Here is a 23,888-nt window from a genome sequence, read left to right as displayed (position 1 = left end):
TATTTTTAACACTTTACATATTTATACTTTTGTGTATATGTATGTGTGTATGTGCATGTCTGTGTGTGTGTGTGTATATTATATATATATAATATATATATATAAAATATATAACTGGTCTATGTGGTCCATGCTTTCTCTTGGGAGGGTGAAACAAGTAAGCCTGTGATTCCACAATACAAATAGAATAGAAAGATATTATTTTTCTCAAATGTATTTTCCATGCACATAGAAAAGAGCAACTCCCTAGAATCATAATTAAATAGTTGCTTCAGAAAGGGGTGTGTGTGTGTGTGTGTGTGTGTGCGTGTGTGTCCTCTCCACTCAGTAACCTAAAGAATTTTTTTTGCCTCCTTACAGTTAATGGTTTTCTCCTTTTTCCCTTTATTTATCATCAACTATTGAACATCTTCCATTTCTTAGATCTTGGAAACACAAGCTGAGTAAGGCAAGATTTTTTTGTCCTCTAGGAGTTCTTATTCAAGCATAGACATGTAAACATATAAGTTTAATACAGAAGAGTGTAATTGGTAGTATTTGGATAGATGCATATGTGGGTCAGAGTTGAGGGCACCAAAGAGTAGATAGTTACATCTGCCTGGGGCTTAAATCATGCTTCGGAAAAGAGGTAATGCTTGAGTCTAGTCTTGAACAGCTATTCTCTGTGAGGATAAAAAAGGGAAAAACATTCTAGACAGAGAACAGCATGAGAAAAGGCAGGACTGTAAGGCAGCAAGGTGTGTTAGAGCATGAGGTAGAAGGAGTGTAGTATGAATGAAGCTAGGAGACATTGGGAGGGACTAAATCCTGAAGAACTTGGTATATTATGTTTGGACTTTATCCTGGCAGCAATGAACCATTGAAGAGTTTGTTTTTGTAGGACAGTGACGTTACCAGGTTCAAAATTTTGACAATATTCTTAACGCTGTGATGGGAGTGCTGATATAGATGGCATGGCAGGAAAAAGCTGTAAGCCTCAAGACAGAAAGTCTAGTTCAACCAAGTGAGAGATGACCAGGGCTTGAGTTAAAGCAGCAGAAGTTAGAATAGAAAAGGAACAATAGAATATGAGAGATGTTTATGAGATAGAATTAGTAAGGCTTTATTTCCTATTGGATATAGTTGGGAACTGTGGTGGTAGGACAGAATTAAAGGTGATGTCTAGATTTGAAGAGGAAATATAATGAGTTAAGTTTTGGACATATTGAATTTGAGGGATGTTACAGAACTTCCAAGTACAGCTGTCCGGGAGATAGTTGCATAAATGCATCTACAGGTTAGGAGAGAGATTTGAGTTGCAGTTAAGAATTGCTGAGCTTTTCGATAAATATATATTGAATTATTTTTATGTGCCAGTGATGTACCCAGCATCCAGCATACTGTGAGGAACAAACTACACGATAACTGCTTTAAAACTAATAAAGGAGAGAAACAGAAATCAGTCATGAAGATATGTCATTACAAACTGAGACAAATGCTATAAGGAAACATTATAAGGTCCTATGAGAAAATTTTAACAGAAGGGCCTGATCTAGTCTGGGGCTGGGGCATCAGGGAATGCTCTTATTTGAGTTGAAATCTGAAGAACTAGTAGGAGTAAGGAAGAGAGGGAATGTGGACAAGAAGAGTATCCCGGGCAGAGGGAACATTAGCATCATACTAATAAGCTTGTCAAACTGAGTTAAAAAAAATAATGAATGAAAAAGAAACACCTAACTGTATGCTATGAAATGACATGTATAAACCATAGGGATAGGTATACAAGAAAGTTGAAAGGAAAAGGATGGGAAAAGCTATATCATGCAAACAAAAGCCGTATTACTAGAGATAAAGAGAACTTTATAGTGATAAATGTACTTGATAACATAGTCTCAAAATGTGTAAATCATATGGAGAATTTGATAAATCTGTAATCATAGTGGAAGATCTTAACACATCTCTCTGATAGAACCAGAACACAAAAAAATCATTAAGACTATAGAAGATTTGAGCACAATTAGCAAATCCAACTAATGGACATATGTAGAACACTGTAACCAACAACAACAAAATATACATTCTTTATGTATAATTGACTATATGCTGAGCAGTAAAGTAAACACAAATACATTTTTTTTACATCTTTATTGGAGTAATAATTGCTTTTCAATGGTGTGTTAGTTTCTGCTTTATAACAAAGTGAATCAGTTATACATATACATATGTTCCCATATCTCCTCCCTCTTGTATCTCCCTGCCTCCCACCCTCCCTATCCCACCCTTCTAGGTGGTCACAAAGCACCGAGCTGATCTCCCTGTGCTATGCGGCTACTTCCGACTAGCTATCTATTTTACGTTTGGTACTGTATATATGTCCATGCCACTCTCTCACTTTGTCACAGCTTACCCTTCCCCCTCCCCATATCCTCAAGTCCATTCTCTAGTAGGTCTGTGTCTTTATTCATGTATTACCCCTAGGTTCTTCATGAGGTTTTTTTTTCTTAAATTTCATATATGTGTGTTAGCATACGGTATTTGTCTTTCTCTTCTGACTTACTTCACTCTATATGACAGCCTCTAGGTCCTTCCACCTCATTACAAATAGCTCAATTTCGTTTGTTTTTATGGCTGAGTAATATTCCATTGTATATATATGCCACATCTTCTTTATCCATTAATCCGATGTTGGACACTTAGGTTGTTTCCATCTCCTGGCTATTGTAAATAGAGCTGCAATGAACATTTTGGTACATGACTCTTTTTGAATTATGGTTTTCTCAGGGTATATGCCCAGTAGTGGGATTGCTGGGTCATATGGTAGTTCTATTGTAAACACAAATACATTTTAAAGGATTGAAATAATACAGAATATGCTCTCTGACTATAATGCCATTAAGCTAAAAATTAGTAACAAAAAGATAATTGGAAAATCTCCATATGTTTGTTAATCAAAATAATATACTTCTAGATAACCCGTAGAGCAAAAATAAATCACAGTGCAAATTAGAAAATATTTTGCAGTAAACCATAACAAAATTATTACATATCAAAATTTGAGGGATAGGGGCTTTCCTGATGGTGCAGTGGTTAAGAATCCGCCTGCCAATGCAGGAGACATGTGTTCGAGCCCTGGTCCAAGAAGATCCCACAGGCCGCAGAGCAACTAAGCCCGTGCACCACAACTACTGAACCTGCGCTCTAGATCCCATGAGCCACAACTACTGAAGCCCACGTGCCTAGAGCCCATGCTCCGCAACAAGAGAAGCCACCACAATGAGAAGCCCATGCACTGCAACAAAGCGTAGCCCCCGCTTGCTGCAACTAGAGAAAGCCAGCGTGCAGCAACAAAGACCCAACAGAGCCAAAAATAAATTTATTTTTAAAAAAATTTGAGGGATACAGTTAAATATATGCTTAGAGGATAATTTATAGCTTTAAAACCATATGTCTGAAATGAAGCTGAATATCAATAAACATCTATATCAAGAAACTTTTTTAAAGAGCATCATATTAAACCCACTGAAAGCAGGAGAGAAATAATAAATCAGCAATAATGAAATTCAGTAAAGCCAAAAATTGGTTCTCTAGAAAGATTAATAAAATCGATAAACCCTTTGTGATTTAAAAAAAAGAGCATGCAAAATTAATATAGTAGATGAAAGCGAGGATATTTTACAATCTTATGGTCATAGGAAAGTCATAAGACTAATCTATGTCAATAAATTTGAAAATTTAAATGAAGTAGGTAAGTTTCTAGAAAATGCAGCTTACCAAAAATTAACAAAAGAAATAGAGAATGTCAAAAATTCTATGACAATTAAAGAAAGAATTCATATTTTTAATAATTTTTATTGGGAATATAGTTGATTTACAATGATGTGTTAGTTTCAGGTGTACAGCATAGTGAATCTGTTATGTATACATATCCACCCTTTTTTAGATTCTTTTCCCATATAGGCCATTACAAAGTATTGAGTTCCCTGTGCTATAGTAGGTTCTTATTAGTTATCTCTTTTATATGTAGTAGTGTATATGTATCAATCCATATCTTCCAGTTTATCCCTCCACTCCTTTACCTGCCAGTAACCATAAGTTTATTTTCTACATCTGTAACTCTTTTTCTGTTTGGTAGCCTTTTAAAATTTTTATTATTTATTTATTTTGGCTGCATTGGGTCTTCATTGCTGCACATGGGCTTTCTCTAGTTGCGGTGAGTGGGGGCTACTCTTCATTGCGGTGCACCGGCTTCTCATTGAGGTGGCTTCTCTTGTTGAGGAGCACAGGCTCTAGGTGCACGGGCTTCAGTAGTTGTAGCACCCAGGCTCAGTAGTTGTGGCACAATGGCTTAGTTGCTCTGCAGCAGGTGGGATCTTCCTGGACCAGGGCTCGAACCCGTGTCCATACGTTGGCAGGCGGATTCTTAACCACTGTGCCACCAGGGAAGTCCCATAGCCTTTTTTAAGATTCCACATATAAGTGATATCATATATTTGTCTTTCTCTGTCTGACTTACTTCACTCCGTATGACAATCTCTAGGTCTATCCAAGTTGCTGCAAATGGCATTATTTCATTCTTTTTAATGGCTGAGTAATATTTCATTCTATATATGTGCCACATCTTCTTTATCCATTCCTCTGTTGATGGACATTTAGGTTGCTTCCATGTCCTGGCTATTGTAAATAGTGCTGCAGTGAACATTGGGGCACATGTGTCTTTTCAAAGTGTGCTTTTCTCCAGATATATGCTCAGGAGTGGGATTGCTGGATCATATGGTAGCTCTATTTTCATTTTTTTAAGGAACCTCCATACTGTTCTCCATAGTGGCTGTACCAGTTTACATTCCCACCAACAGTGTAGAAGAGTTCCCTTAAGAATTCATAATATTAAACCTTCCCACAAAGGAAACTTGAGGCTAAATGGCTTCATAATTGAACTATACCAAACTTTTAAGAAAAAAATTATGCATATCTTATACAAATTCTTCCAAAGAATAGTTGAAAGAGGGAACACATCCCAACTTGTTTTATTAGACCAGCATAACCTTAATACAAAAGAATTCTCAAGGACAATACATGAAAGGAACATAATAGACCAATTTCTTTCATGAACATAAATGCAAAAATTAATAAACTTAGTAACAAACCAGAACCAAATCCAGCAATACAATAAAAATGATATAACCTTCCTATTTTGAGATCAGCTGATTAGCAACCTTCATTCCAACTGCTATCTTAATTTCCCTTTGCCATGTACTACAGTCACAAATTCTGGGGAATCGAACATAGATTGCTTTGGAGGGCCATAATTTTGCCCTGCCACATACTTCTCAACCAGGCTGGGTTTATTCCAAGGATGCAAAGCTGTTTAACATAAAAAAAATCAATCAATGTAGTTCACCACATTAACAATAAAAGAAGAAAGTCACATAATTATAATAGATGTAGGAAAAAATTATAGAATCAACATTATTTTTTAAAAATCTTAGCAAATTAAGAATATATAGGAACATCCTTAATCTATTAAAAGGTGTCTACAATGGAGAACAGACTTGTGGTTGCCAAAGGGGAGGGAGATGGGGGAGAAAGGCACTGGGTGTTTGGGGTTAGCACATGTTAACTATTATATGTAGAATAGATAAACAACAGAGTCCTACTGTATAGCACAGGGAACTGTCTTCAGTATCCTGTGATAAACCATAATGGAAAAGAATTTTTAAAAGAATGTATATATAATATAATATATAAAATAATATAAATAACTGAATCACTGTGCTGTCTAGCAGAAATTAACACAACATTTTAAATTAACTATACTTCAAGGAAAAAAAAAGTGTCTACAAGGCAAAGCAACAATAACAACAAAAACCCTATATCAGGCATCTTGTGAAATATTGAAGGCTCTCCCTTTTGGTTTAGGAAAAAGACAATAATACTCTATTTCACGTTGTATTAAAGGTTCTAGCTAATGCAATAAGGGAAAAAAAGGAAGAAAAAATTAAAAATAAATGAAGATTAGAAAGGAAGAAATAAACAATCATTAATCATATATAATAGATTGTATACATTTTAAAAAACCAAAATAATTTTAGATAGGTTAGTGGAGATTAGGAAAGTCTCCTGATATGCAGTCAATATTCAAAAATTAACTTATTTTCTATATATACAATAAAGAGAAAACAAAATATGCCATTTCTAGTATTGTAAAAAAAAATCATATACATACAAATGAATCTAACAAAGGATGTGTGACTTCTATTCTGAAAATTATAAAACTTTATTAAGAAACATTCTAAAAACCTGAAATAATTGGAGGGATACACTATATTCATGGATAGGAATATGCAGTGTTGTACAGATATCCCTACTTCCCAATACGATCTATAGATTTAGTACAGTTCTGGTCACATTCCCAATAGGTGTGTTTGTGTCTGTGTGTATAACCTGATAATCTGATTCTAAAATTCACATGGAAGTACAAAGGGCCAAGAGTAAACAGCATTTTTGAAGAACAAGGTAGGAGGACTTACCCTATTCGATATCAAGACTTACTGTAAAGCTCCACTAAGATTAGCTCTAGACTCAAAATGGACTTAAAAATACATAGAAACTTGGTTTAAGACAGAAGCGCCACTGTAGAGCAATAGGGAAACAACAGTCTTTTCAGTGAATGGTGTTGAAATATTATGTAGGAAACTTGACTGCTACCTAACACCATTCACAAAAATTAATTCCATGTCAATTATAGATTAAAAGTGCAAGGCAAGGGCTTCCCTGGTGGCGCAGTGGTTGAGAGTCCGCCTGCCGATGCAGGGGACACAGGTTCGTGCCCCGGTCTGGGGAGATCCCACATGCCGCGGACTGGCTGGGCCCGTGAGCCATGGCTGCTGAGCCTGCGCATCCTGAGCTGTGCTCCACAAGGGGAGAGGCCACAACAGTGAGAGGCTCACATACCGGAAAAAAAAAAAAAGTGCAAGGCAAAACAACAAAGCTAAGAGATAATATCATACTTATGATCTTAGTGTATAAAATGATGTAAAAACCTATGCTTTTATTTCCACTAAGATGAGGAACAAGACAAGGTTGCCCACTCTCACCACTCTTATTCAACATAGTTTTGGAAGTTTTAGCCACAGCAATCAGAGAAAAAGAGGAAATAAAAGGAATCCAAATCGGAAAAGAGGTAGTAAATCTGTCACTGTTTGCAGATGACATGATACTGTACATAGAGAATCCTAAAGATGCTACCAGAAAACTACTAGAACTAATCAATGAATTTGGTACAGTAGCAGGATACAAAATTAATGCACAGAGATCTCTGGCATTCCTATACACTAATGATGAAAAATCTGAAAGTGAAATCAAGAAAACACTCCCATTTACTATTGCAACAAAAAGAATAAAATATCTAGGACTAAACCTCCCTAAGGAGGCAAAAACCTGTATGCAGAAAATTATAAGACACTGATGAAAGAAATTAAAGATGATACAAATAGATGGAGAGATATACCATGTTCTTGGATTGGAAGAATCAACATTGTGAAAATGACTCTACTACCCAAAGCAATCTACAGATTCTGTGCAATCCCTATCAAACTACCACTGGCATTTTTCACAGAACTAGAACAAAAAATTTCACAATTTGTATGGAAACACAAAAGACCCCGAATAGCCAAAGCAATCTTGAGAACGAAAAACGGAGCTGGAGGAATCAGGCTCCCTGACTTCAGACTATACTACAAAGCTACAGTAATCAAAACAGTATGGTACTGGCACAAAACAGAAAGATAGATCAATGGAACAGGATAGAAAGCCCAGAGATAAATCCATGCACATATGGTCACCTTATCTTTGATAAAGGAGGCAGGAATGTACAGTGGAGAAAGGACAGCCTCTTCAATAAGTGGTGCTGGGAAAACTGGACAGGTACATGTTAAAGCATGAGATTAGATCACTCCCTAACACCATATACAAAAATAAGCTTAAAATGGATTAAAGACCTAAATGTAAGGCCAGAAACTATCAAACTCTTAGAGGATAACATAGGCAGAACACTCTGATGACATAAATCACAGCAAGATCCTTTTTGACCCACCTCCTAGAGAAATGGAAATAAAAACTAAAATAAACAAATGGGACCTAATGAAACTTCAAAGCTTTTGCACAGCAAAGGAAACCATAAACAAGACCAAAAGACAACCCTCAGAATGGGAGAAAATATTTGCAAATGAAACAACTGAGAAATGATTAATCTCCAAAATTTACAAGCAGCTCATGCAGCTCAATAACAAACAAACAACCCAATCCAAAAATGGGCAGAAGACCTAAATAGACATTTCTCCAAAAAAGATATACAGACTGCCAACAAACACATGAAAGAATGCTCAACACCATTAATCATTAGAGAAATGCAAATCAAAACTACAATGAGATATCATCTCACACCAGTCAGAAAGGCCATCATCAAACAATCTAGAATTAGGGCTTCCCGGGTGGCGCAGTGGTTGAGAGTCCGCCTGCCGATACAGGGGACACGGGTTCGTGCCCCGGTCCGGGAAGATCCCACGTGCCGTGGAGCGGCTGGGCCCGTGAGCCGTGGCCGCTGGTTCTGCTCGTCCGGGGCCTGTGCTCCACAGCGGGAGGGGCCGCAACAGTGAGGGACCCGCGTACCGCAAAAAAAAAAAAAAAAAAAATCTAGAAACAATAAATGCTGGAGAGGGTGTGGAGAAAAGGGAACCCTCTTGCACTGCTGGTGGGAATGTGAATTGGTACAGCCACTATGGAGAGCAGTATGGAGGTTCCTTAAAAAACTACAAATAGAACTACGATATGACCCAGCAATCCCACTACTGGTCATATACCCTGAGAAAACCATAATTCAAAAAGAGTCATGTACCAAAATGTTCATTGCAGCTCTATTTACAATAGCCCGGAGATGGAAACAACCTAAGTGTCCATCATCGGATGAATGGATAAAGAAGATGTGGCACATATATACCATGGAATATTACTCAGCCATAAAAAGAAACGAAATTGAGCTATTTGTAATGTGGTGGATGGACCTAGAGTCTGTCATATAGAGTGAAGTAAGTCAGAAGGAGAAAGACATACCGTATGCTAACACATATATATGGAATTTAAGGGGGAAAAAAATGTCATGAAGAACCTAGGGGTAAGACAGGAATAAAGACACAGACCTACTAGAGAATGGACTTGAGGATATGGGGAGGGGGAAGGGTAAGCTGTGACAAAGCGAGAGAGTGGCATGGACATATATACACTACCAAACGTAAAATAGCTAGTGGGAAGCAGCCGCATAGCATAGGGAGATCAGCTCGGTGCTTTGTGACCACCTAGAGGGGTGTGATAGGGAGGGTGGGAGGGAGGGAGATGCAAGAGAGAAGAGATATGGGAACATATATATATGTATAACTGATTCACTTTGTTATAAAGCAGAAACTAACACACCATTGTAAAGCAATTATACTACAATAAAGATGTAAATAATAATAATAATAAATAAATACATTTTTAAAAACCTATGCTTTCATACTAAACCTAAAAGAGTGATAAATTCCATCACTTTCTCATAAAAGACATCAAGAGAATGAAATAGCAAGTGACACAAGAGAAGATGTTTTCATCATATATAACCTTTAAATGGCTCATATCCAGTGTTCCTACAAATCAACCCTAACACAATAAATGGTAAATAGAAAGTGGGCAAGAGCATTGACTAGGCACTTCTCAGATGAGAAAAATCCAAAAGATAAACACGTGAAAAGGCGCATAAACTCTCAGTAACTGGGGAAAACATAAAACTGCAGTAAGTTATCACAATTTACCTACAAGAATTGCTAGATTTTTAAAAACTAACAGTACCGAGTGTTGTGAGGATGTGGAGCAGCAGCAGCCTCTTACACTGCTGAAAGGAGTATACATTGGTACAGTCGCTCTTGGAACAGTTTGACATCGTCTCCTAAAGTTCAAGCTGTGCATATCCTTAACCAAGCTATTCTCCTAAGTATATTTCCAACAGAAATGTGTAGAGTAAGACACATTTGTAAGACTTGTACATGAATGTTCATGGTACTGTTATTCGTAATAGCCTCAAACTGGAAACACTCATGTATATAATAGCAACATTAGAATGTGTAAATAAATTGCGGTGTAGTTATACAGTGGAATATCTTACAGCATTGAAAATGAACATCCTACGGTTACACAAAGCAACATGGATGAATGTTACAAATATGTTGACTGTAAAGGGTAAGACACAAAATAATAATAAATATCATATGGTTCTATTCACATAAACTTCAAAAAGCAATAAAAACAAAACTACAGTGTTTAGAGTTATCTGCTTAAGGTGTGAAAGTATAAAGAAAAACAAGGAAATATGTATTGTAAGAGTCAGAATAATGGTTACCTTTGGGGAGAAAGGAAGCGAGGGTGACTGGGGAGGAGACCAAAGTGGGACGGTTCTGGGGTTTTTATTTCTTATGTTAGCTTGCTAGGTGCTTAAATCATTGAGCTGCACAATTTTGTATACTTTTTTTCCTACCTGTTTCATGTTGCACAATTGTAAAAAGGTTTAAAATTGTACAGAGAATGCTGAGCAAACAGGTCAGAGAGGACAGATTTCATGTAAAAGTTTGTTTTTAAAGAATGGTGATGAGTAACACTTAAATGCAATGAGATTTATCCAAAACTTTCCATTTGGTAGTGATTAAAACTCAGTAAATACTAAATGCCTTCCTTCAGTAAACATTGTTTACCAGTAGGTAAGTACAGGCAGTCCTCACTTTGTATGGTAGTGTGGGACCAAAAAGAAAAAGAGATGACCATACAAGATAAAAGTGTACAAAATGATCTTAATAATCAGTGGGAAAAAATAACAGTTGTTCCATAATCTTTAAAAATTTTTGTCAAAACATTAAAAATTCTTCTATGTTGGTTATAAATATATAGGGAAATGAAAAAAATAGTAAAGTTAATATTAATTTAGTATAATGTAATATGAAACATTAGAAACAATTAGAATTATAGTGCTTTATTTCTTTGTAAAAACCTTAACCAAGAGTAGCTTGAACAGTGCTTTGCCTTCTCCTTGTATAACTTAGAAAAACAGAGCTAGTAGAGTAAGCATCTTTTCTGTCCCATGGCAAATTTTCTTACTCTTTTCTACTAAATTTGGATCAGCTTCCAACACTTTATCCTTTGCACTTTCAGTGTCATGAAATATCTCCGAGAATTCCTTTATTGTGAAGTTTTTTGCCGTTGTCACTTCTTCTGGGACATCTTCCTTTTTGTCACAACGACTTTCCTCATTTACATCAATAATTTCACCTTCACTAAATTCCTCTGACTGCATATCTGTGTCTCTCAAACAGTGGCAGTGACAACATTCCTGCAATCAGCTGTTTTTTCTGTTATTCAACTTATATTCAATTTGAATTTCACTCCAGTGTCATCATTTTTCCTTTCTGTGCCACACTTTTATCTTTGTTGGCCAGTTCCCTCTTTCAGTTACCATTTTGTAAAATTTCATATGAGTTTATCACTGGGAGGCAAGAAGGTAAACCAGCTACATGCTTTGCTGTCTGTAGGTGAACTGAGTAACAGATGAGAAGTGACCTATCACCAACAGACTTTGAAAAGAAGTGATGTGATTGGTAACTGAAATGATGTGCATCTCTTATTAACATAGTGACCTGTGAACTGTGAAGTGCCAGCAAAGAAGTTCGTATTTATGTAGTTACTCACACTCAGTATACTGTGGTAAGTGAAGTTGGAGCCATGTTGTTGGGGGACTGTTTAACGAATTGTGGAAGCTGAAATTTGTGCATATGGGAAGCCTGGGAAGTGAGGACTGACTGTAATACATAGAAGGTTGAGCCATTTGATCAATTAAATATTTGGTTGGTTTTGATTAGATTGAGAATGTAGGGCTACTTGGACTATCTGATTTCTGAGCTATTGAATGCCTGATACATTTTATGTGGAAGTGTAATTTTGATACTACTCTTGCAGTTTCTTTAATCCTTTTAGGTACTTCCTTACAGAGGACCTTTCATACTAACTCTCTAGAACAAAACCCCTAGTTGTAGTAAGTAAAATCAGCGGTTTTAGGAGAATAATAGTGATGATGATTATGAATTCACCATGAAGCAATTGACATTGAAAGTAAGTTTTTAAAAAAAATATTTTACATAATGTTGACATTCTAATAATTGAAGATAAAAATGGTTAACAAATCAACTTTGATTCATTTAGCCCGGTGACTCCATTTTCACCATCTTCATACTAGCAAATATTTTATTATTAAATGAAAAAGATAAGGTCTCACTCTGTGTTGGTCGAAACTGAAAAGTGTTAATTTATTGTTTGATTTCCTACAGGTGAACTGGCATAGAGGTTGATCTCAAGATGCCATTAGTGAAAAGAAACATCGATCCTAGGCACTTGTGCCACACAGCACTGCCTAGAGGAATTAAGAATGAACTGGAATGTGTAACCAATATTTCCTTGGCAAATATAATTAGACAACTAAGTAGCCTAAGTAAGTATTTTTACATCAATTAAAAATATTACTCACTGGCTTCCCTGGTGGTGCAGTGGTTGAGAGTCCGCCTGCCGATGCAGGGGACATGGGTTTGTGCCCCGGTCCGGGAAGATCCCACATGCCGCAGAGTGGCTGGGCCCGTGAGCCATGGCCGCTGAGCCTGCGCGTAAGGAGCCTGTGCTCCGCAACAGGAGAGGCCACAACAGTGAGAGGCCCGCGTACTGCAAAAAAATTACTACTCGCAAACCAGAATGTTATGCTTTAGGGTATTAAGATGATACTCTTGTGATTAATTTGGAGGGGGGGGGGATAGTTGATGAGAAGAGTACAAAGTTATCTTGAAAAATGTAGTCATTTTAAGTAAAATTAATGCGTTTTAGAATCATTTCTTCTTCCCCTGCATGTTTCCTCTGGGAAAGGGAAATAAGGATAGAATCTTTAGGAACAGAATCGCATGATGGTTAAGAATTAATGAGATTGTTTTTAAAATATAATTCAGTCTGTAAAAGGTGGTGCTCAAGTTGTACTTTTGCTTGCTTGTTATAGCTATTTACTTTTTTCGAGGCTTAAACTATTTGTGTTTGGGGTTGCTAGTATCTCTCTCTTTATGTACATATATATATATATCTTACTAGTATAGGGAAATATTTTTATATTACCAAATATCTAAAAGTGAAAGATGTGGAATAGTAACTAACTAGTCAGAGGATTAGGTTAGTCAGGTGAGTTGTCTAAAGGACGTTAGGATATCAGTCAAGTGCAGCATGATGGCAGACAGAAGGCAAGTAGGTTGGTCAGATAATAAAGGCCAGTGGAAGGGACAGGTTAGGGGAGGAGGAGACAGGCAGTATGTTTCCATTATAAGATTACAGAACAGAGCTACTAGGTTAAGGAATTAAATAAATGATTTCCCATTTATTCTAAATGTAATATTAGAAAAATTTTTTTAAATCTAGTTTATCTTTTGAATTGAAGGATTAGCTTTTTATTAGACATTTATATTTCATTTTAAAGATAAAACAAGATGGTTTTGGTCTACATATCTTCTCTAAGTAGTCCTAGATTTATCAGCCATACCCACCCACATAGATTGGCTTTATAGGCAGGATTAGCTCCTCTTTTCTTTTCCTTTTAACTTTTGTCCTTTCTTTTTATAATTGACTACTTAGCACAAGGTAAAAGATGTTGTTAATCTGATTTGTTTCAAGTGAGAGCATTTGGACATACACTTGTAGTCAGAGCAACATAAAAAGTTATATTTGAATATTCTTGGTGAGAGCACTAAATTTCTACATTGCCTATGAAATAGTTGTAGGAGTAAATTAAAAGACTGTTTCTTTGAATTTAAGTGTATTTGTTGTCTCATTTGGTGGGGTTTTTTTTTCAGGTTAGTTATCAGCAGTGAATCATTAATGTATTGTTTACTTGTTTCTTCCTTGAAAAATTCAATATAAAGTGTACTTTTGAGACAAGTCAAAAGAAAAGGCCTAGAAAGTACATTAATGTATGATTATCCATATTGTTTAAAGTCATTTGCTAGCACTAATCGGTTTTATGATTGTTAGATTCTATTAACGTAACATAACTTCATATAAAATTTATATATTCTATATGTATATGGGTACATCAGCTTGTTAATATTAAAATACATGTTAAGAGCATAGAAATGACATTAATAAATTTGGTTAAAATATTTCTTTAAATTAAAATGAATATTAGATCTAATATAAACAACTTGTTTTAGGTATATTTTCAATATAGAATTTAGAACTAATGTGTGTCAGTTTTGCAGTACTAACCTGTTTCTTACATAACCTGAAGGTGAAAATTTAAGGAATTTTCAAGTTTGATACAGAAAGTCCATATAAGCAACATCTGTCAGCAAGCACATGGTCATGTTGTAGCCAGACTGAAAATAGAAATACATTGTAAAGATATAACTAAATTAGGTTTTGGGTACTTCAAACTTGGAATCAGAGACTATAGAGGCATTTTCTAAGCAGTTTGTAGAGATTTAAAAAAAGAAAAAAGAGAAAAAGCATAAAATATTGTAGGAAGGGGTAACAACAGTTTACCACTCCAGAATTAAGCTCTCTGGCAGCTTTCCCACGTGACAAAGTTGAGAACCTGGAATTAAATTTAAAAGGCCTCTAGATAGCCAGAATAAACAAGCCCAAGCACTAAAGACCATGCACATAAAATAACCAGTTGATTCCTCTCCCAACTTGTTTACTTTTACTTTGGTAATTCAGACAGGGTTTATGATGTGGTTTCCAAACGTTAATGTTTTAGAGCATTAAAAGAGGAGATACGGGTGGGGGGGGGTAGATAATAGAAGCAGGCAGTACTGAAGCCAACCAAAAGATGTAGTTTATAGCAAAGGAAGAAGTGACATAAGGGAAAAAGCAACATAAAAACTGGAAAGAGGCCACTTAATGTAAAAGCAAATATTCTTATACATTTCAAAGCTGTTGTTTCTCATAATCAATTCATGACTATAAGTCCTCAATAAAAGGTTAAATTATGTTTAATTTTTATTTAAGAAGACAGGGAAGCTTAGAGTAGATTTTACATTAGTTTCCATCCAAAATAGTTAAAATAATAATTAATGCATTAAATAATTTCTGAATTACTTAGAAAACTAGGCTATTCAGAATGGTTGTAGGTAATTCAGATTTTCACTTTGGTACTATTCCTAACACCAAAAGTGCTATTGCACACAGCAGTGAAGGTCAACTCCAGAGTTCAGCATCGCTTGGGGCTGCACATCGTCCTGACCTCTTCCTTGCAAAAATATGCATCTGGTTCAGTTGTTTTTCCTAGCGGAACACAATTCTGTTTCATAATAGATAATTATTGAAAACATAGAGTTCACTTTATTTAAATTTCTTTTGCTATACCAAAAGTTTCCCCATTTTATTGCCATCTTATTTAACAACCATTGGGACTCTAATTACCTGAGAGATCTTTTACATTTTCTCTTCCCAAGGCCTTTCTCTTATTGAATATGGTCAGTTCATGCTACCAAGATGAGCTGATAGAGCCTACTTCTTGTTCTCAATCATAGAAAATTTGACAGATAGATAGGAAAGTAGATGGGTAAGAGGGTGGATAAACAGATTGGCTCTATAAGACTAATTAGATAATAGATAGAAAATGGACAGATAACACTGAATATTTTGCTGTGTGATAAAGGTACATGTTTCTTGTCCAAAAAGAACATACACCATTTAGTTGAAGAGTCCAATATTATGAATTCTGTGAGTTTCAAACAGTGTGAGCATGTATATAATTAAAATCAGGAGTTTTAGATTATAGGAACTGAGAAAAGGGAGATAGGCATAGGTGAAGTCATTAGAGGAGGCTTGCTGAATGAAATATGAATTGAATTGGGCCTTTAAGGAACAAAAGAATTTGGAAACTGGAGATGAATGAAGAAGGAAGGCATTTCAACTTGCATGTAGAAGTAGGCAGATGAATGGAGGCAAAAATAAATATATGAGGGGGATTAAAGGGACAAATGATATTAGACATGTAAGGTGGAGCTTGATTATGGAGGACAGTGTTAGCTGAGAGGATTTAGATTTTAACATCAGAGGTAATGAGACCTCATAGATTCTTGAGTAGAGACATAGTATAATAAATGTAAGGTTAGTTGAAATTCAGATCATACACAGTTAGTTTTACATTGTGAACTTTATTCCTTTCACCTGTCTCTGGGAGGGAAGGAGGAGGTAGATGTGGAAAGTAAGAAGGAATATGAAAAGAGAACAGATGGGGGTGTTTACCTTACCCACTGCAGTGCTTTGGTGCTTAAACCTGAGGTGGGGAAAGTGTAAACTCTTTTCAAAAAACCTGTTAAAAAAAAGAAAAATCTGTGGGCCCTCTTTCCAGAAAAATGCAAATGCATTAAAAATCTGCATATAATTTCAGGTGGTATACAGACTATAACTTAAAGATCCGTGTATTAAACTAAGTTCTTTTAGGTTTAAAATTGTCTCTTCCATCTCTGTATCCCTAACATTTGATGAATAAATGTATGGAATGCTTCCCTTATCTGCCAGAGAAACGCTGTGCCTCTGGAAGTGTCTCTAATACCATCCCACACCCAAATGTTTGATGCTTCTTTCTCTGTGCTCTGTGACTTTTATGTCATTTTATAGTAAGAGCTGCCTGTTGTTGAGCCCCTATCCTGTATCAGGTACTCTACAATTGCACCCCATCCTCTCCTTCTTTTTTCTCCTTTTCTTATAACTTCTTTGAAGGAGATATTTTTATTCCTGTTTTATGGGTGAGGAAATTGATGTCAAGGCCTCAAAGTGAATGGAACAAAGATTTGGACTTATTTATTAAATTGGTTTTCATGTTTATTTAAATATTTGTTTCTCCCTCTGTTCAAAACCCGTCAGTGGCAGAGAACTTCGTCCAATCATTTTTATATCTCCAGGATCTGGTACACAGTCTGACACATAAGACATTCCCAGTCATTTTGGCTTAAAGAATATATGTGAGCGAATGTATATATATAAAATTATCCTTTTTCTCTTAATTTATTATAGAGAGATTAAAGTTATGATTTTTTTCCTAAAGATTATAAAATCTTCTAGGACAGGTATTTTATGTTTTATTTCTTGGTGTCTTCAGTAAGAAATACACCTACCAGGCACAGGGTGAGCCCTCAGTAAACCTTTGTTGATTTAACTGATAATATATTGAAGTGCTTTGAAAAAAAGACAGCCATTGTTCAAATGTAAACTGGTGAGATTAATGAATTCATTCTATAAGTATTTAGTACCCTGTTACAGGACTCTATAGAGCTTACTGTTGAGCTACATTTAACCTAGACAGTACGCTTGGGTCTAAAATGTCTTGATTTAGGAAGACCATCAATTTTTTTTTATTCAAAGGTACAGATAGTGATTGACTTATCTTTATACTGTGAGCATTTATTTATATGTTCTAAATACACTTGAACATTTTAAAATTATAGGTCATCTAAAACTTCTCCCTGGCTTATTTACTAGATAGAAATTTTTATTTCTCCTTTTAGAATGGGATTATTTTGGCTTATTCTTTACAGTAATGGAAATTTACATGACTAGAGGAATTCAGTGATTTTAGATTTATGATGTTTTAAGAAACTAGAATGAGAGAAAATGTAAAATATCTCTCATAAATTTTCAGGATCTGTATTTTGGGTGTACCTGAGATTAGGTCATCTACTAGGTTTATGAAATATCTTGGATTCTGCCACTTGGCCTGAAATTCAGTTCTAGTGTAGAGTCTGTTTATGACTGCTGAATTGGGATTAGAGATGTATTATTTATGTGTACTTTACATTATAACCTCTCTAACCCTCAACAGGTGTGTAGATAGGGATAAAGCAGGAGAGTATTTCCTTAGCCACAAGTCACCTACCAGGAAGTGGTAGAGCTAGTATCTAAAACTGTATTTCCCAGGGTTTGTGTTTCCTTCTCTGTCACAGTTGGATTACTTTAGGCTGGGTTTAAAATTTAAACTACTTTCAAGTAAATACCAAATTCATTGGGGCAGCGTTTTTAAATGTTAAATTGTTTGATATTTATCTCAGATAACATTAAATTTTATGGTATATGCTTCATTTTTGCTTAGGTAAATATGCTGAAGATATATTTGGAGAATTATTCAATGAGGCACATAGTTTTTCCTTCAGAGTTAACTCATTACAAGAACGTGTGGACCGTTTATCTGTTAGTGTTACACAGCTTGATCCTAAAGAAGAAGAATGTAAGTTTATTCATGTTATATTTTCTTTCACATGTATGTTTTTGGTTAGGTGGGATGAGTGATATATTTAAGAACACTATTATACATGAATTTATTAAAAAAAAAACAACTGGGAGAAATGTGCTTCAATTAATGAAAGAAACATACACACACACACACACACACACACACAAAACATGAATTTACTACACCTCGGGGGGCGGGGGGAGACCTTCAAGATGGCAGAGGAGTAAGATGTGGAGATCACCTTCTTCTCCACAAATACATCGGAAATACATCTACATGTGGAACAACTCCTACAGAACACCTACTGAATGCTGGCAGAAAACCTCAGACCTCCCAAAAGGCAAGAAACTCCCCACGTACCTGGGTATGGCAAAAGAAAAAAGAAAAGACAGACAAAAGAATAGGGATGAGATCTGCCCCTCTGGGAGGGAGCTGTGAAGGAGGCAAAGTTTCCACACACTAGGAAGCCCCTTCACTGGAGGAGATGGGCGGTGGGTGGGGGGGCGAAGCTTCGGAGCCACGGAGGAGAATGCAGCAACAGGGGTGCAGAGGGCAAAGCGGAGAGATTCCCGCACAGAGAATCGGTGTCGACCAGCACTCACCAGCCTGAGAGGCTTGTCTGCTCACCCGCCAGGACAGGTGGGGGCTGGGAGCTGAGGCTCGGGCTTTGGAGGTCAGATCCGAGGGAGAGGACTGGGGTTGGCTGCGTGAACACAGCCTGAAGGGGCTAGTGCGCCACATCTAGCTGGGAGGGAGTCTGGGAAAAAGTCTGGAGCTGCAGAAGAGGCAAGAGACCATTGTTTCGGGGTGTGCAGGGAGAGGGGATTCAGAGCACCACCTAAACGAGCTCCAGAGATGGGCGCGAGCTGCGGCTATCAGCACGGATGCCAGAGTTGGGCATGAGATGCTAAGGCTGCTGCTGCAGCCACCAAGAAGCCTTCGTACAAGCACAGGTCACTGTCCACACCTCCCCTCCCAGGAGCCTCTGCAGCTGCCACTGCCAGGGTCCCGTGATCCAGGGACAACTTCCCCAGGAGAACACACAGCATGCCTCAGGCTGTTGCAACGTCATGCCAGTCTCTGCTGCCACAGGCTCGCCCTGCATTCCGTACCCCTCCCTCCCAGTGGCCTGAGTGAGCCACAGCCCCTTAATCAGCTGCTTCTTTAACCCCATGCTGTCTGGGTGGGGAACAGATGCCTTCAGGCGACCTACACGCAGGAGCGGGTCCAAATCCAAAGCTGAACCCCAGGAGCTGTGTGAACAAAGAAGAGAAAGGGGAATCTCTCCCAGCAGCCTCAGGAGCAGTAAATTAAATCTCCACAATCAACTTGACGTACCCTGAACCTGTGGAATACTGGAATAGACAACGAATCATCCCAAAATTGAGGCAGTGGACTTTGGGAGGAACTATAGACTTGGGCTTTGCTTTCTACATCTAATTTGTTTCTGGTTTTATGTTTATCTCAGTTTAGTATTTAGAGCTTATTAACATTGGTAGATTTGTTTATTGATTTGGTTGCTCTCTTCCTTTTTTTTCTTAATATATGTTTTTTTTTTTCCTTTTTTTCTGAGCGTGTATGTCTGTGCTTCTTTGTGTGATTTTGTCTGTATAGCTTTGCTTCTACCATTTGTCCTAGGGTTCTGTCCGGTTTTTTTTGTTTGTTTGTTTTTGTTTTGTCATATAGATTTTAGCACTTATCATTGGTAGATTTGTTTTCTGGCTTGGTTGCTCTCTTCTTTCTTTCTTTCTTTTTTCTATTACTTTTTTTTTTTTTTTTGTGGTACATGGGCCTCTCACTGCTGTGGCCTCTCCCATTGCGGAGCACAGGCTCCGGACGTGCAGGCTTAGCGGCCACGGCTCACGGGCCCAGCCGCTCCGCAGCATGTGGGATCTTCCTGGACCGGGGCACAAACCCACATCCCTTACATCAGCAGGCGGACTCTAAACCACTGCACCACCAGGGAAGCCCTGCTTTTTTATTTTTAATAATAATTTTTTAATTTTAATAACTTTATTTTATTTTATCTTTATTTCTTTTTTCTTCCTCCCTTTTATTCTGAGCCGTGTGGCTGACAGGCTCTCGATGCACTCCAGCCAGGTGTCAGGCTTGAGCCTCCGAGATGGGAGAGCCAAGTTCAGGACATTGGTCCACCAGAGACTTCGCAGCCCCACATAATATCAGTGAAAGCTCTCCCAGAGATCTCCATCTCAACGCTAAGACCCAGCTCCACTCAAGGACCAGCAGGCTACAGTGCGGGCACCCTATGCCAAACAACTAGCTAGACAGGAACACAACCCCACCCATTAGCAGAGAGGCTGCCTAAAATCATAATAAGGTCACAGACACCCCAAAACACACCAACGGACTCAGTCCTGCCCACCAGAAAGGCAAGATCCAGCCTCATCCACCAGAACACAGACACAAGTTCCCCCCCACCAGGAAGCCTACACAGCCCACTGAACCAACCTTACCCACTGGGAGCAGACACCAAAAACAACAGGAACTACGAACCTGCAACCTGCAAAAAGGAGACCCCAAACACAGTAACTTAAGCAAAATGATAAGACAGACAAATACACGGCAGATGAAGGAGCAAGGTAAAAAACCACCAGACCAAACAAATGAAGAGGAACTAGGCAGTCTACCTGAAAAAGAATGCACAGTAATGAGAGTAAAGTTGATCCAAAATCTTGCAAATAGAATGGAGAAAATACAAGAAACGTTTAAAAAGGACCTGGAAGAACTAAAGAGCAAACAAACAATGATGAACAACACAATAAATGAAATTAAAAATTCTCTAGAAGGAATCAATAGCAGAATAACTGAGGCAGAAGAACAGATAAGTGACCTGGAAGACAAAATAGTGGAAATAACTACCAAAAAGTAGAATAAAGAAAAAGAATGAAAAGAATTGAGGACAGTCTCAGAGACCTCTGGGACAACATTAAATGCACCAACATTCGAATTATAGGGGTCCCAGAAGAAGAAGAGAAAAGAAAGGGACTGAGAATATATTTGAAGAGACTATAGTTGTAAATTTCCCTAACATGGGAAAGGAAGTAGTCAAGTCCAGGAAGTGCAGAGAGTCCCATACAGGATAAATCCAAGGAGAAACATGCCAAGACACATATTAATCAAACTATTAAAAATTAAATACAAAGAAAAAAAAGCAGCAAAGGAGAAGCAACAAATAACATACAAGGGAATCCCGATAAGGTTAACAGCTGATCTTTCAGCAGGAACTATACAAGCCAGAAGGTAGTGACAGGACATATTTAAAGTGATGAAAGGGAAAAATCTACAACGAAGATTATCCAGCAAGGATCTCATTCATATTCGACGGAGAAATTAAAACCATTACAGACCAGCAAAAGCTAAGAGAGTTCAGCACCACCAAACCAGCTTTACAACAAATGCTAAAGGAGCTTCTCTAGGCAGTAAACACAAGAGGAGGAAAATACCCACAATACAAACCCAAAACAATTAAGAAAATGATAATAGGAACATAGATATAGATAACTATATTAAATGTAAATGGATTAAATGCTCCAACCAAAAGACATAGACTGGCTGAATGGATACAAAAATAAGACCTGTATATATGCTGTCTACAAGAAACCTACTTCAGACCTAGGGACACATACAGACTGAAAGGGGATCGAAAAAGATATTCCATGCAAATGGAAATCAAAAGAAAGCTGGAGTAGCAATTCTATATCAGACAAAGTAGACTTTAAAACATAAACTATTACAAGACACAAAGAAGGACACTACATAATGATCAAGGGATCAATCCAAGAAGAAGATATAACAATTGTAAATATTTATGCACCCAAAAGAGGAGCATCTCAATACATAAGGCAAATGCTAACAGCCATAAAAGGGGAAATCGACAGTAACACAATAAAAGTAGGAGACTTTAACACCCCACTTTCACCAATGGACAGGTCATCCAAAATGAAAATAAGTAATGAAACCCAAGCCTTAAACGACACACTAGACCAGTAGGACTTAACTGATATTTATAGGACATTCCATCCAAAAACTACAGAATACACTTTCTTCTCAAGTGCTCATGGAACATTCTCCAGGATAGATCATATCTTGGGTCACAAATCAAGCCTTGGTAAATTTAAGAAAATTGAAATCGTATCAAGTATCTTTTATAACCACAATGCTTTGAAACTAGATATCAATTACAGGAAGAAAACTGTAAAACATACAAACACATGGAGGCTAAACAATATGCTACTAAATAACCAAGAGATCACTGAAGAAATCAAAAAATACCTAGAAACAAATGACAGTGAAAACACGATGACCCAAAACCTATGGGATGCAGAAGAAGCAGTTTTAAGAGGAAAGTTTATAGCAATACAGTCCTATCTCAAGAAACAAGAAAAATCTCAAATGAACAACCTAACCTTACACCTAAAGCAATCAGTGAAAGAAGAGCAAAAAAACCCCAAAGTTAGCAGAAGGAAAGAAATCATAAAGATCACATCAGAAATAAATAAAAAAGAAATGAAGGAAGCAGTAGCAAAGATCAATAAAACTAAAAACTTGTTCTTTGAGAAGGTAAAGAAAATTGATAAACCATTAGCCAGACTCATCAAGAAAAAAGGAGAAGACTCAGATCAACAGAATTAGAAATGAAAAAGGAGAAGTAACAACTGACACTACAGAAATACAAAGGTTCATGAGAGATTAATACAAGCAACTATATGCCAATAAAATGGACAACCTGGAAGAAATGGACAAATTCTTAAAATGCACAACTTGCTGAGACTGAACCAGGAAGAAATAGAAAATATAAACAGACCAATCACAAGCACTGAAATTGAAACTGTGATTAAAAATCTTCCAACAAACAGGGCTTCCCTGGTGGCGCAGTGGTTGAGAGTCCGCCTGCCAATGCAGGGGACATGGGTTCGTGCCCTGGTCCGGGATGATCCCACATGCCGTGGTGCGGCTGGGCCCATGGGCCTTGGCCACTGAGCCTGTGCGTCCGGAGCCTGTGCTCTGCAACAGGAGAGGCCAAAACAGTAAGAGGCCCGCGTACCGCAAAAAAAAAAAAAAAAAAAAATCTTCCAACAAACAAAAGCCCAGGACCAGATGGCTTCACAGACGAATTCTATCAAACAGTTAGAGAAGAGCTAACACCTATCCTTCTCAAACCCTTCCAAAATATAGCAGAGGGAGGAACACTCCCAAACTCAATCTACGAGGCCACAATCACCCTGAGACCAAAAACAGAGAAAGATGGCACAAAAAAAGAAAACTACAGGCCAATATCACTGATGAACACAGATGCAAAAATTCTCAACAAAATACCAGCAAACAGAATCCCATAGCACATTAAAAGGATCATACACCATGATCAAGTGGGGTTTATACCAGGAATGCAAGGATTCTTCAATATACACAAATCAATCAATGTGATAAACCATAGTAACAAATTGAAGGAGAAAAACCATATGATCATCTCAATAGCTGCAGAAAAAGCTTTCGACAATGTTGAACACCCATTTATGATAAAAACTCCAGAAAGTAAGCATAGAGGGAACTTACC

At 37.3% G+C, this 23,888-nt stretch overlaps 1 protein-coding gene across 1 annotated transcript in view; it reads left to right on the top strand.

Moving 5' to 3' along the window:
* Positions 1–2,261: 2,261 nt before the first annotated feature.
* WASF1 (WASP family member 1) overlaps positions 2,262–23,888 on the top strand; it is a 41,033-nt gene continuing 19,406 nt past the window's right edge. The window contains exons 1-2 of the mRNA XM_022554278.2: positions 2,262–12,538; positions 18,173–18,307. Of these exons, the coding sequence (XP_022409986.1) occupies positions 12,406–12,538; positions 18,173–18,307 (268 nt within the window). The 5' untranslated portion in view covers positions 2,262–12,405. The remainder of the gene's footprint in view (positions 12,539–18,172; positions 18,308–23,888) is intronic.

This window comes from Delphinapterus leucas, chromosome 12 (assembly GCF_059928025.1).
Source record: "Delphinapterus leucas isolate spDelLeu-1000000601 "Yukka" chromosome 12, BTC_Dleu_Yukka2, whole genome shotgun sequence".
In the NCBI taxonomy this organism is placed as follows: domain Eukaryota; kingdom Metazoa; phylum Chordata; class Mammalia; order Artiodactyla; family Monodontidae; genus Delphinapterus; species Delphinapterus leucas.
The sequence above is the reverse complement of the archived record's forward strand: the minus strand, read 5'-3'. Positions and strand labels throughout refer to the sequence as shown.